This window comes from Cinclus cinclus, chromosome 4, assembly GCF_963662255.1.
Source record: "Cinclus cinclus chromosome 4, bCinCin1.1, whole genome shotgun sequence".
Taxonomy (NCBI): Eukaryota; Metazoa; Chordata; class Aves; order Passeriformes; family Cinclidae; genus Cinclus; species Cinclus cinclus.
In genome coordinates, this window is record NC_085049.1 from 61680228 (window position 1) to 61695978 (window position 15751).

Sequence of the window (15751 nt, forward strand, 5' to 3'; positions counted from 1 at the left end):
TGAGGATCTGATAGCTATACAAAACTCTGTGCATAGTGAATAAAATTACTTTTATGAATCCGTGGCATGTTTCTATAAAAATGCAGTAAAGAAAATATGCACTGTGGGATATTTTTCTATGAAAATAAGTGCTATGTGGTCCTTTAAAAAGATATTTCTCCTAAAATAAAATAAGTATCCATCACTGCACATCCCAGATCTCACAGAGAAGAGGTGTGAATTTGTGGTCATTCACTCTCCATGACATCAGCATCTCTGCGTGATGATGGTTAAATGTCCGTAATTCTGTGAGACGACCCAGAAGACATGCAAAATGTTGAGGGTTATCTGGGTGGTGAAGTTTGCAGACTTTTTGTAAAATATCGAGCAGTGGTTCTTGAAGCCTTTCCACAGAATCTCTGTCCTTTATGTATTGTCGATCTGATTATGGTTTTAAAGAAAATAAGTGATTAGTAAATATATGCTCTGATACATTTCAATTATTTACACTGATAAGTTAATATAAAAATATTCAAATATATATACTGGCCACTGGTGTTCATACCTACTAAGAATAGTTATTTTCAAATTAATATGAAACAAAACGTTTAATGGTGTATTTTTGCTTTAGGGTTTTCTTGTAAGCTTCCCACTTCTAGCTAGAGAAAACTTTCAACCTTCTCAAAAACTGAAGTGTTTCAACTCTGCAATGCTTCACTGGAGTTCTATCATCATTTCTCCATGTGGTTCTGCACCAGAATTTGTCTTGCAATGCACTGCAAAAACTGAGCAACACCCTAAGTTCTTGGAGATGTAGTACACCTGGGGAATTCAGCCAGTAGAGAAGAGTGTACAAGCAGGTCACCAGGGTGAAATCAAACGTCTTCATCCTCAGATTAAATTTCTTTGTTAGAAAATACTTGTCTTTTTATTTTGTTCCTACAGAAACATGTGTCTGGATACTTGGATTAGGAGGAAAAGCAAAGGATGGGATTTTGGGTATAAAAAAATTTCCTGAGACACACTGACTTAAAGAGTGATTGAAACACTTCACCTTCCTCTCTTTCATGAAACCTGCTTTGGAAACCTCCCAGTAAATTCTGAAGACCTTCATTGCCATACCCTATTCTAAATTACAGGGTTTCCCAATTTCCCTCTAAAATATGTGGCATTCCACAGCAGTCAGCAGTGATGTGCATGTAGCCACATCTGGAGTTTTCTGAAGGAAAATGCCTGTTTTGCTAAGCAGTGAAGAGATACCCATAATTTTTAGAAGCACATTATTTAAACAGTCTCTTCCTTGTATTCAAAACCAAATGGTGTAGCAGGACATTCGGAGTTTGTATTTATGTGCTTGTTTTCTGGTTTAACAACTGAATATACAGAATAAACACACATATTTACTTACTCCATATAGAATGTAAGTTTTTACAAATGTCACTTCATGCTCCTCATGCTTTCTTTCCAGAAGCACTAATATTTAATTCTGGATGAAAAGTTACCTGGAGACAGGATAACTATGGCTGTGAGCAGTGCATATTCTTCCTGTGTCATCTTCAGCTCTCCAATGCTCTTATAAAAATTAAACATGGGAGTTATGAATTCATCTGAGATACCTGTGAGAGTGAAAAAATAGTCATAGTATGTCTTAATTATTGAAGCACTCTGGTTTATTGCTACACAGCAATTATTTCATATTGACTGTCTTGGTGGTAGAAATCTACTACAGAAATCATGACGCAAGACAATTAGTTACAAAAGTACAAGCACATTCTTGCTTTCCAGAGCAAACTAGACACAGGCAAGCACAGGAAATTTCATTTTGCATGGTTTTAAAGTCTTTATTTCAAACATTTTCTCTGCAGGTTTGTCCATCTGGCTCTTCAGGACAAGTCTCATACTTGGTTTCCTCATTGTCTGCTGATAATCCTCTTTGTGAAGCAGACCCTGTGTTCCCTGTCTCTGCATTAGTTACCTGGAAACCTCTCAGGCTGTATTGTTTAATTCCAGCCCAACTCTACAGCTAACTGCCTTGGGCAGCTGCTTCAGTTGTCTCCATAAAGACACTTAATTACTCCTTTTATGTAGCCTGAAACTTTCATTAGGTCTAGGATTACCTGTAGTCCAAGATCAACTTGTTTGCAACTACTACTACCTTAAAGCATAAAATAATGCATTATGAAATACAGAGCCAAAAATAGCTAAAAATCCAGGCCTATTTAAGAATGGGATAATGTGATTCTCTCACCATCAGCAGACGCCTTTGGGGTTTCCAAACCAAGGCATGCCAAAGGGATTTCTTCTTCCTGACTTTATCATCAGATCACAATGTTCTTAGTTAGCCTTAAATTACAGATGTATTCCATCCTGATCTTTGGGGTAAAAGAGAAGTCCTGTGACATTAAAATTATTCCTTTTTTAAATGGTATGTGAGTCATTCAGAGAAGACACTAAACTATTGACAGCAGCTGCTTACTGCTCTGAAGTAGTGAAGACATCCAAAGGAGGGGCTCTGCAGCAAGAGCCTTTTGGCCTTCCTTGGCTGAAAGGATGGAAAACTCCTCGGAGACCATAGATGAGGGCCATAGGATATCTTGTAGATATTCTGAGCTGTTCTAGGAGAAATCTTTATAACTCCCTTTGGAAACCACATGAAATAATGTGGGTTTGAGTGTTGTATAAAACACAAAGATGAAGTCCAGGGCTAGTGAGATTTGGAGTGCCTCCAGTAGGCAAAATTCAAACTGAAACTCAGCAGGTGGAACTCAAAGAAGGGAAGCATGAAGTCATTTGACTCAACTGTGAAACAGTCACATGTTGCTGTGACAGTGAATTTACTTCAAGCAGTGGAATAGCTATGTGTCCCAACAGTGAAAGAATGGTTTTGCAGGGTGCGGTTTATTTTATGGCTGAGTCATGTGTTTAAACACATGGCATGTGCAACCTATGTTCACTTCAGATTACAAGCCACAAATCTTGTTTCTGTGATGAGTTCAATAGTATTGAGTCTAAGGCAATTAAGGGGATATATATGATGCAGGTCAGCTCATCCTGTAGAAGTTAGTAACACAGCTGGACCTTCTTACAGAGCAAACAATAGTCATAGCATCTAACGTGCTACGAGGTTTATGTTGTTAGTCATCAGCGTAAACTGCTGAAATTTTTGAACTCTTGTTATTGCTAACTTTTGGGGAACTACCTGTCTCTCTCAGGTGGTTTTAAATGCCAAGGTTCCTTACAATATGTACATAGCACATATATATATATGTGGCACACCAAAATTTTAAAGTCTGTATGAAAGAAGAAAAAAAGAAATAAGTAAAAAGCTGGGCTCTAAAGCAGAGCAAATTAATTCATTCCATGAAAATTAGTAGCTCAGCAACAACACAAGAAACATCCAAGACAAACTTGATATGCTTAGCAGTCTCTGTGCAAGGTATGCTGGGCACAATCATCTTAACAGGAAACAAGAAATAATAGGAAGTGGGTTGTGACTAAGACTCCCGTCATTTGTTTCTCATATTCATAATTTGAACTTTTTTTCTCTCTTTTTTTTCTTTCAAAGGTCAGGTTAGCTTTCAGCTGTATTAGTCAGCTGAACTATTTCTTTTGGTGACCCCAAACTCCTCAAATCCTGTTGTCTATATAGCAGAAGTAGGATGAAAATGGTGCCAGCAAACAGGATGTGGAAAAACTAATTAATGTCTTCACTGGTCCAAATAATGCCTAAGCATGCAGTGAAACAATCCCTGCCCAGAAAGCTTATAAACTAACATTAAGTATGGAAAGGTAAAGCAAAAAATGAGTATAGATGTGAAAGCAAATGAAATTACTGCAGACAACTCTGCATTAGTGTACTGTGAACAGAGAAATAAGACCACAGAGATGAAAGGGAGTAAAAAAGGAGTGTTTGAGCAATGCAAGTAGATTTACCACTTTTCCTGAGAAGAACAGAACTTCAAAACATGGAAACTGATATTTGTCACAAGACAATTATGAAAAAAATCCGTGAAAAATGAGCAATTTTGGAACTAGGATAATGGAATCTTTTCTCTAAGCAGTTTTGCTGTCATCCCACCTGTGCTGGAGTTTTCCTGCTACTACTTCATCTTCCTGTATGCGCGTTATACACATTGCTTTTCTGTCACAAGAGGGGGCTGTTTTCTAATGTGATTGTAAACTTGTAAACTCTTCTGTTTGGAATTAACAAGCTCCAACATAAAAAAAAAAAGAAAAAAAAAAGAAAAAAAAGGCAGGAAACAGATGTTTATAGTTTTTACTTTTTTCCCCTAGCTACTGTATGAGATGCTTCCATTTCAATTCAGATTATCAGAACAAGAATTAAAGCTGATTTGGTGCTTGAAACTGGAAAGGCTAGGGAAGAAAAGGCTTACATGATTTTCCCAATGTCGTTACTACAAGTTATAGCTCAAAAGTGAAAAATAATAAAAATCAAAGAGAGGAAATTATATTTCAATCCTCACTGAGAACAGAAAAGTTCGTTCCGCCTAACCTTCTATATTTAGATTGGACAAGAGCCCTGCGCAGTGCTGTCAGGCAGGCAGAGCTTCCTGGTCACTGCTAGCTGTGCCTCCTTCCTAATTTTCTTCAAAAAGGTTTCAAAAACCTTGTTTCATGCAGCATTATGGCATGTTTATCCTTCATATGTCATTGGGCATTTTTCTGCATTATACAGGTTCCTACCTAACCCAACTCAGCCACATGCAGAAGACACTGCAGATCATTTGATTATTTCATTATGTTTATTCATGCCTGGCTGCAAACCCAAGCGGGGTCAGTGGAAATTATAAGCTTTACTGAGTGCAGCTTTGCAGCATCAAACTAGAGCAGATTTACCCGTGAAAATTATTGATTCAACATCCCTTGCTTGCACAGGTTCATCCCCATCTGTAGCTCAAGACACAGCATTACTTTAGACCTTGTCTTCTTCAGAGTGTTGTTGTAATGATTTCTCTTTAATGGCAAGATGACTGATGCCTTCGTAAGGGTTGCAGTTTCAGGCCATAATCTGTTCAACATGATCCTGGAATACGTGTATTTACTGTGATAGCAAGTCAGTATTTCCAGCTTTTTGAACCATCATTCTCTTATTTTGGCCATTTTGCAAAACTGAATAATTAATCCACTGCAAGAAGAAAGCTTGAGACTAAATGCTAATTAACAGTAACTAGCACTGTGTTATTAATATAGATAGAGATCATTTTTTCTTGATAAACATTGAGGTGCTAGTGAATATGAAACCAAGCGTATATTAGTAGCAGCTTTATGCAAATAAAATATTCTAATTACTCACAAACTTACATTTTATCTTTCACATTATTCCATCTACTAGAGTTGCTTTTCATGCTGCTTATTAGCCCTCCCTTCAGAGCTATTCAAACGCATCAAATGGACCAAATTCCCCCCCTTGATACTGAGTGCCAAAGCAGGGGAAATCTAGCCAGGAGAGAAGACACATCAGAGCATGGGCACATACTTTTCAGTCTGCCATTACCTTGTAGGTATTAAATGGCCAACTTAAATGAGACATTAGCATGTGTTGAGCAGGACTCACAACCAAATACCAAACCCCCACCTTCTTTAAAGCAATCCACAAGACCTCTGTTAAGTCATAATTTCAAGCAGGGAAACCTTAGTTTAAAAAACCCAACCAAACAAACAACAAACCAAGCCTGTAAGGAGGGCGCAAATGACCTTTCCACGTGCCCTCCTTTAGCAGTGGCCTGAGTGCCTGCAGTCAAGAGCGAAATGTCTGGCACACAGTAGCAGCATCTGCACTGCCTTGAGCTAGTCTTCACAGGCAGAGTCTAAAAAGGTTTTTGGCCAGAAGAAGTATACATACATAGAGGAAAAGAGATTGGGCCCCTGACATCTGTTCTTGCTTTCATGGGTATAGCTCTCTTCTGTAGATATGATTTAAATCATTTTAACAACTTTATTTGTACTTCAGGTACCTAGCACTGGATGACTCTGTGTGGTAGATCGTGCAGGAAAGGTGTGTGAACAGATTTCCTTTACTTTGCAATTTAGAGTGGTTTAAATTTCTAAATGTTTTGGGCACTGTGCCAGTTTTGCCTTGAGTCACAGGATGATGTGTCTCCTTCCACGAGGATGCACATGACCATTTGGAGGGTTAAACACTTTGGACATGTGAGTGAAGATCATTTTGTTTCTCTGCAGCAGCCCCAGCACAAGGGGGATTTGAAGCACCACCCTTGTTCAGTACTAATAACCAAATTGGAAAAGACAAGGGCAATGGAAATTATTAGGTATCCATGTTCCAATACTAAACTTTACTTTAGGTTGCGGGAGCCTCTTATCCAAATCAATGGGAACTTTGTATCCCACATTCAATGGAAAAAGGTGGCCTCTTGCCAATGCTTTGAAAGTGCGGCTATTTCTTTTTTCCCTTGGATCTGAGTGTACTTCAGCACCTGTAACCCATCCAGGAAGACAACAGTGTATTTCACAATGTCAGAGATCCTGCTGCCAACTAAAATTTGGGTCCAGATTCTTCCCTTTCTGTCAATATCAGTATTTTATTTCCCAATACTTAAATTCCTAGAACTGCTTGTAGAGTAAAATGACAATCTAAAAATCTCTGTCTTTTCATGACTACTGAAACCTTCAGCAAAACAAACTACAAATGCTCACAGAGAAAAATTTCTGCATCTTGGCTCTGTTTTTAAAAATACTGTACTGCTCAATAATGAGGGGAATTTACTTTCAAAATAACAAAAAAAACCACTAAGAATTAAATTACTAGAATGTCAGCCTTTCACAGAATGAGTCAATCACAATATGGTTATATACATAATGAAGCATCAAATAAGATGAGTATATGGCACCAAATCTCAATAACATGAAACAAAAGTCTGCATTTCTCATTAAGTCTCAATATTAGGGTGTGTAGGGGAGAATTACAGTCCCAGGAGTACCTACTGTGAGAATTCTCACAATGGCTTATGGAAAAAAACCATCAGGGCTCAAACAAAGGCAGACTCTGAGGTGCAGCAGGACTTGAGCAATATGCACAAGCTGAGAAATAAAAATACACCTCATCAGCATGAGAATGAAAATGAATGCTGATAATGCTCAAAGGTCATCACCACCAGATCTCTGACTTCTTTATCACAAAAAAACCCCCTAACATTCCATACAATCAGACTGGAGAAGACATAAATATTAATAGATGAGAGCAGCTTCAAAGTGGACATGGTGGCAGGTGACAGAAGTTTGGACAGCTTGTGGCTTTTAGGCAGGATCACCACCACCCTTCTCGATGTTATGGATAAGGCATCAAAGCTTGACAATAGAATTTATGTGATATTCAGGCATTAGTCTGTACCTAAAAATATACAGGCAGAAAGAAATTCTGACTGACAGCAATAATTGATGGCTGCTGGCATGATGATGTTTAGGACCTCACTAGGAGCCATAAATAATCCTGATGCTGTTTCTTCATTTGTTACCTTTAAACTTGACTTTTAAACTCTCACTCAGCCACCACTGATTTTCTTCAACACTCTCTATTGTCTTTGTATGTGTCACTTTGCTGCATTTTGCCTTTTTAATTTCTATGTTTATTTGTTTGTTTTCCAGTGAGGCATATGGAAAAAGAGGGGTTTAGTCTCTTCTGGCCATTCTTATCTCTTGGACCAGTCTATAACATGATAATGGGCAGCTGCAGCTTTTAGTAGCATTTGTCCTTACAGGTTAAGGCTGGGAAAGATTGCTTACATTTCTACTTTAATGTCTCATTTGGTAGAGGCTACTATGAAACCTAGAGCCCTGGTACTGATTCCTTTGATATGCAGGGGTGTGAACTGCATAATTCTTAATATTTTTAATATTGAATATTTGTAATATATTATATTACTATGATTTATATTACTTATTATTGAAATAGCATTGAAAGTTGTATGTGTAAACAATGATAACAGAAGAATTTGGATGCTTTCTTTCATTTTGTTTGAACTTCTACAAGTGAAAATGATGAGGATTTAAACCACAAAAATAAGCTGTTTCTATAGTAGATATTTTAGAACTATTGCAAAATTTCATTTATTTAAAAGTTAAATAGGTTCAGTAACAGTAATTAAACTACAAATGCAAATTTACAAGCTGCTTTTTTATTGTCACAGCCTCATTAAATGCAGCAAAGGAAAATCTTTTAAAGTAGGTTTGAATTTGCACTAAGTAGGGAAATAAAATATAAGGGAAAAGTTATTTTATTCTATATTCTGGCTATTAATAGAAGGAAAAAATGCAGTCAGCAGCAGTAAGCTGGATAATACATTATCCTCCTGTAATATGTGGAGGGGGAAGTTCTAACATCAGTATTTCCTCTTATGTCTTCAACTTGACCCTGGCTTGAGGGAAGATGTTTTAGAAAGCCTCTTCCAAGAGCAAGAAGATACACATTTGTATTTATACATGCATACATGTTTAAAAAGTTACTGTGTTTCATTTTTTGGGAACTGTTCAGCCCGGGCTTTCCGTCTAAGAATTTGCTTTTAATTTATCCTGGATTTTTCTCCGCGACATTAAAAAAAAAAAAAAAAAAAAAAAAAAAAAATTGCAGGAAATCTACATTTGTTACCTGTCTTGAAATTTCTAGGCAATTTTTTTCTAAACTGTTCTACACACAATGCTTTTCTTTAAAACATGCAGTATGACAGGTAAATTATACTAAGGCAGGATACAATGAAATATTCCAGCCAGTTGTGTTATCATGAAGTCAAGCACAAACTTGGAAATATAATATTGCATCTCATCTGGATTCAATAGATGCAGAGAATTAAAAAACTAAGGAAAAAATATTGATATGACATAATGGCTTATGCAATGTTCCGAATTAAAGTATGTTCTGCTTTTGGTGTTTTTTAAATGAACAGTTGATACCCTGAACAAAGAAGCTTCATACTCATTTTACAGATTAGAGGAGAGAAGCTTTCATTAATCATGTTGCCATATGGATTAATTTCTCTAAAACCTATTTTTATCAAAAATGTGGGTTATAATCCAGTGAAAAAATCTCTTAATGAAGACATTTGGATCTGTGACAACTCATTACAGTTTCCAGGAAACATATCTGGCCTTCTTGGCATAGTTCTCTGCCTGCAGAACCTGGACCAGAAGCTATTCATATCACTCTGGAAGTCACTGTTTCCAGTCCATCAAACAGTACCCTCTTACATTCAATCAAAACGAAAAAATATAAAAACCTCCTAACTATAAATGAGTGTGCTAGGCCAAAATAAATACAGATGTTTAGCTAGTGAATTATTCTCAAGTTTTCTGACTCTTTTTTAGTGAATCAAATATGTAAGTACTGGCTTAATTTTGCTTACATCAGTAGTATTTTCTGAACTGAGTTCCAGCCCATTCCCATGACTGAGGTTACATGTTCTTCTGTCTCTTCTCCTTCTGATCCTTAAAAAGGAAAGTCAAAAGCCAGAATCTATAGACTGACTCTCTTATTTAGAATTGTTGGTCCATTTGAATAATTCATGGTAGGTATCTGAGAGCTGGGTAAAGCTTGCTGGTCAATACAGAAAAAGGCAAAACATTTAGTATTGCACTGGTGGAGCACAAACAATGCACACTATTGCACAATACAACTTCACTTTCTCTAAGGAACAAACCATATCAAACAAAACCCCACCTGGCTTTTCACAATTATTATGATTTATGTCTAGAACCAGTGGAATTTATCAGAGTCATTGAGATTTCTATGAACCTTAAGAAGCAAAAAACATACTGAGAATATGCTGCATTTATAATTCTTCTATGCACCTTCTTAAGTGTGATTCAATTTTACCAGAACAACCCTAAGATAGGTGCTTGCCTTCAGTCATCTTCAGTAAAATCCTAAAATCTTTTTTTCTTTTCTTCTTGTAGGGATTGTCTTTGAAAGTATAATTGCCAATACTTTACATGAACAATTTGAAATGGTAATAGTTCTTCTTTGTCCTTCTTTCATACTTACCATTGGAGACATGCACTAGGTTTATTTGATGTAGCATTACTCATAACAGTTGCAATGTACCTGTAAAGAATCCTTTACCTTATGAACTTTAGACTCAAGGCTGAGTTAGATTTGTTCTAGTTAATGTAAAGAACAACATTCAGATACATGTATCTCAATGCTACTAAACAATCTTACCAGCTTCCCAAGGGCCAGCTACTGACACAGAAATGCAATGGTGTGGTTTGGGTTTGCCACACTAAACAAGATACCTACCACTATTGCGAATTCTTTCTTCTAAAAGGACAGTGTGTCCCGTAGGAAGTTTCTTGCTGAAAATCTCAGCTGAACGGAGGAACATGGCTTCTACTGCTGAGCCCTTCAGCAAAGCAATCTGGTCTTCATGATCAAGGGTTTGGAAGCCTGAAGACACATTAGAGACAAGTCAGGCAGCAAAAGAAACAGCTCCCACTTCTTTCTGTCCTGAAATTCCTGCATGTGATGCGCCACACCTCTGAATAAACTCATTGCTGGTGTCAGTAGTGTTGCTAAATGCTGCAGACATTCAAACCTGCACTTCAGAAAACGACACTGATTTGAACCTCCCTGAAGTTTATGAGGATTACACACGTATTTCAGTGTCCATGGTACTTTTAGAGGATAATCAAATTGTGGTGTAGCATAACCAATAGTGAGAATTTTATCTAGCCTGATGCTGCTCCATAATATCTTCTGTCATGTTTCCACCAGAGCTCTCTATACTCCTTTCCCACTGCCATGGTACTTTCAGTGTTACAATCCACCTTCCTTAGTTACAGGGGACCTCTACCATATATCCACTATTCAGTCTTGAGGTAACATGAACTTGAGAGTTAAAAAATTGTAATAAACTCAGATGTTCAGCACTTGTCCATAACATACTATGCAAGGACCAAAATATTGGTGTCACCAACTAGAGAAAGTTCTTTTGTGGGACTCACAATTCAGTGGATGTTATAACCTAGAGGCATTTATAGAAAGGCAGCAAAGGGAATGAAGTAGAGTCTAGCAAGTGTTAGTGGCAATTTAGATGCAGACTATTTGGCACTGCAGCAATATATAAAAATAAAATCTTTCTACAGACACAATCCCTTCTCTGAGCATTTTCTTTGTCAATAGCTAAGGAGTGCCACATCTTGGAATAGCAGAGTTTGGATTGTTCAGTCTACTATTCTTCTGAGCACAAAGCACCTTTTCTTTGTATAGTATCTAAACAATATGCAGAAGGATCAGGCACTTTAAAATAGGCTTTGAAATATACACAAAGATTGCCAAAACACAACAGAAAGGCATGTAAGCATTGCAATATCAAAATTTTCCCCAACATGCAGGACATACCTGGTAGCTTTTTAGTGAATTCCACAAGAACCTGCACATGACTTGTCGCCATTTCTGTTAAAATCAGAAAATTTCCTTCAGCGCTGAATTCCTCATTCAACTGTTAAAAATCAAACCAAACAAAATCTCTTCATTTTCACTGACATTTCATGTTTAAGAGCATAAAGTACAAGAACTATTAGACTGGACCAGGCAAGAGTTCCACCAAACACTGTAGTTTGTCTCCAATATTGTCAAAACCAAGTATTTTGGAAGGCAGCATAAGAAGTAGACAGTGTCTTTTACTCTAGAATATATTTTCAAGATCCAGGCTGGTGTCTTTACAGAAAGGAAGTTTGACAACAAGTCAAACTCAAATCACTGCCTACAATGGAAATGGAGTGGAAAATAGAAAATGGAATCACAATGGAAAAAACAAAGCTCCAATCAGCAGAGGTTAGATTTGATCATAAAAATCTTATTCTTGAGTTGAAAGATTTCTCTTAACATTTAAGTTTAATGAAGATGTGGTCCAATTGTTGACTGAATGGGAGAGGTTCTGCCCCACGTTCAGCACACTTTAAGTGTATGCCCTTAGTTTGCTCTACTTACTACACCTGCTTATGCTTACTACAAGTATTTTTTGCCTTGTAATCTTCAGCTTCATTATCAGTGTTTCAAAAATGAATTTGTCAATATACTTACTAGCTTTTTTGACACCTCCTGGGGTATTTGTTGTTTACTGTATGAATCTATAATATAATCAAGAAGTTTCTGCTGTTCTGGGGTAAGTTCTACCTTCTCCTATACTGGCAAGAAAAAAAAGAAAAAAAAAAAAGCTTGTCATAAAATGCAGTCATAGTCATGATGTAGCATCTCTTGCTTTAGACAAAAGCTCAAAAGCTATGCATCTATTTTTCACCATTTGGAGACCAAGGAGATAAGAAGTTTGCTTGTACAGAGGTGTATAATGTTTTTAACCTGTATAGGTTTGTGTGGTTAATTATCAGAAATAAAGAAATATTTAGCAAATAACTAAGTATGTTCAAGTTTTATATAACACCTCACTTTATGTGATATATGTACCACAGAAAAAATACTGCATGGATCTTACAGATGCTTTACAGGGTTTGACTAAAAACATCAGAACTACTACACTCAAGGTATTTCCTTGACTTAGTAGAAGGTGGAGTTTTAATCAACACAGGTAACTCCAGAGGGTTTTCAATACTCTTTATTCACTCTATTAGACACATTTAACAAAAATCACATCACCAGTACTGTATGAAGAATTACAAGGATTTTCTTACCCTATATGTTTTAGTTGTAGAAGTGACTTGTTTTACATCATGGCCTTCGTTGTCGTCATTGACTGTCTGATCTGGGGGCTGCTTCACATTTTTCCGTAGCCTCTTTGACTTGCACTGTATCTCTGTTAAGAGACCTAGGACACACAAAGCAATTGGATTTTTATATGCCTGAGGCACTGAAGAGGTACATAAACATGCCCGTGAATGCCCTTTACACCAACAACCCCACTTATCTGTGCAGATCATCTCCTGAACACGTCATTCTCTTTGGATGCAAGTCTACTGAGACAAGCTAGGCACACACTGTGAGCAGTCTACCCCACATGGAGCTGATCTGCAGAGCAGAACAGTTGGTTCTGCTGACCCAGAATCCACACACTGAGCATGTCAGGGGTCTTGCTTTGGACCAGGTCTAACCTATTCTTATAGACAAAAAGCCCATTAGTGATGGCAGTACACGGAATTGTGCCTTTGATTCAGTTTTATGCAAGAGAAAAACCTTTCCTGTGCCCCAAGACCTGAAGCAAAGTGCAATAAATAAGAACAACTGGAAGATATAAGATAATGCCCTTTTGCTCTGACCCAAAACAGTGATTGAGGTGCAGCTGTTCTTACACAAAGGGTATTGAATATTTTCAATAATCTTTAAGCAATGTTAAGTCTGTTGTGCAGAATCTTTGGAAAGAAAGGCCATGCAGAAGAATGGGGATTTTAGCCATTACTGCATCAGGTAGACCAACTGCTGAAAACGTGGATTCAGAAGTAACTCAGACTGGCAAACGTACCTTTAAAATGTATTTAATGTATTTATGCAAGAAGTTACCCAGATGGTCTTGGTTTTCATTGTATTAGAGGAGTGCATAAAGCCCTGGTTTTACTATAGAGTTTCACATGCAAAAAGGGATTTTTGTATTTGTGGTTTGGGATTTTTCCTTTAGTTTTTTTTTCCTAGGCTACACTTAAGTATCTTGAAAAAGGAAACACCCTTGTGTGGATGTCACAAAAAACTATCAATTTTCTTGTGCTAGCAAAAGGAAGGAGCAATATGTACCCTACACAATCTGTGGAAGACAGTCAGAAACCACAAATGAAAAAGTAAACACCTAAGTAATCATCAAAAAATAAAAATATCACTGCAGAACTTCCTTCCTTCCTTCCTTCCTTCCTCTCTCTTTCTCTCTCTTTCTTTCTTTCTTTCCTTCCTTCCTTCCTTCTTTCTTTCCTTCCTTCTTTCTTTCCTTCCTTCTTTCTTTCTTTCTTTCTTTCTAGTATTCTTCCCATTCTTCACCTTTAAAAATGCAGAGCAGGAAAAGAGGCTTATTCAGTGAGTATATGATGTAGAGGAAGATACCATGAAACCAGTGAATCTTGTTGTGAATGTTTTTAATTTCCTGTTTAAGTCCTATATAAAATGACCTACCTGAACTGCTGAGAGAAGAGGAAATTTACATGATTAAAATAAGACCTGCAAAGAATACCTTGAAAGAAGGGAATAGGAATGATGGAGATAATAATTGGTATCGAGCCATGTAATTTGTGGTGCCACACAGCACCGTAGATTTCTTTTTCTAAATTATTCAGTGCATCCTTTGGTGCTGTTAATGGACTTGTGCTGTTTTCCACCAGCTTAGTATCTGGTCTATTGCCTTCGTAGGGAAAATTTGCTTTACATTTGCCTTAAGCATTAAGACAGATTTTTCTCATGCTTCTTTCTACTAAGTATTACCTTGATTTCTTATTCTGGCTCCATTTAAGACTTCTGATAAGCTTGCGTGTGTGACAGGACATCACTTTTTAGCTCAGAAATAGCTAGGTTTCAATGGGTATGAAATTCCAAGAGGAGTGGCAGAGCCTGGGTCTCCCCTAGGTAGACATCTCACCCAAGAAACTTGCAGTTTAGATCCAAATGACAGCAAATGACAGAAACTGATGGGTAGTAATTTTGGTCTGTCTGCAGTTTGCACATAAAGGGCAGGAGAAAGATTGTTGAGCAGCTGTGCCATAAATATTTATAATACTTTAGCTCCTTGTTCAGAAGAAAAAAGAATCCACAGAGCTTGCAATTACAATCCTACAAAATGAGTAAGTGAAACAAAGTTCAAGGTAACCTTTTATTTCCTAGTCATATTTTTTCAAATAAATTCCCTATACTACTAGAAGTTTCATGTTTTACTGTCCTAGATTGCCTTGAACTAAAAGCAATTATATGACACACTCCTACTTTAAAGCCATTCAATGGTGCCTTGCCAAACATCCTCATTGCAGTGCATTAGAGCACACTTATGGTTAAGTCATAAGCAACACAAGATACCCTGTGTTTCCATTGCAGGGAGAGAGTCAAATGGCAGCAGCACCCACTGGCTTTTATTTCCTGTATGCCAGCCTGTGAAAATGATAGGCCAGTATAAAAGTTTCATGTGGTCCCAGTCAGTATTATTTACGCTGACCTGCTTTTTAGTTTGTTTTTTTTTTTTTTTCAGCAGTGGGCTGTTGAGCTTTTTGCTGCACTGAGTGACTGAAGCTATTTTGAATCCTCAAAATTCTGAAGCAATGGATCAGTGGTGAACTCCATAGGGAAATTATTTTCCTCTGACAATGCAGGACTCATAGAGATCTTCCATCAAAGTGCGGTGTGCTGATATATTTATGCATTGCACAAGAGTATGTCTTATCTCAGGATCTTTGCAGCCTGTTCAATTTGCAGAATGAAAGATTAATTACGTTATGCTGGCAACACCTTCAAAATATTGATGGAGCTTATTGTTTCTCATATAAACAACAGTTACTAAAGCATCTTCTGATCAGATTGAAGGATAGAAATACATTAAAAATTCCAAGTAGATTAATTTCCTGTATGAACCTAAATTGATTTCACACATATGTGTATGCTAAAGTGACTGGAGCCATCAAAAAAAAAAAAAATTTGAAGTTTTATTCATGGAAGGCAAAAGAGCAGATATTTACAGAGTGTTTTCAGGAGCAAGCTTACAAAAATAGTTTAATAATGCAAAGAGCAGCTTTAAACATGTTAAAACTCGCACTCCAGTATCCCCACTGTTCTAAGTTACCCAGTTTGTAGCTCAATAAAGTTAATAAACTGTGAGTCTGAATAGGA

General features: G+C 37.1%; 1 protein-coding gene across 3 annotated transcripts in view; it reads right to left on the reverse strand.

The window, feature by feature from the left end:
* Positions 1-181: 181 nt before the first annotated feature.
* The window catches only part of NR1H4 (nuclear receptor subfamily 1 group H member 4), a 30097-nt gene continuing 14527 nt past the window's right edge, over positions 182-15751 (reverse strand). For all 3 annotated transcript variants that reach the window (XM_062491415.1, XM_062491414.1, XM_062491413.1), the window contains 6 exons: positions 12637-12770; positions 12032-12130; positions 11348-11447; positions 10247-10393; positions 1482-1595; positions 182-420 (listed from right to left, as the gene is read on the reverse strand). In XM_062491415.1, the coding sequence (XP_062347399.1) occupies positions 182-420; positions 1482-1595; positions 10247-10393; positions 11348-11447; positions 12032-12130; positions 12637-12770 (833 nt within the window). The remainder of the gene's footprint in view (positions 421-1481; positions 1596-10246; positions 10394-11347; positions 11448-12031; positions 12131-12636; positions 12771-15751) is intronic.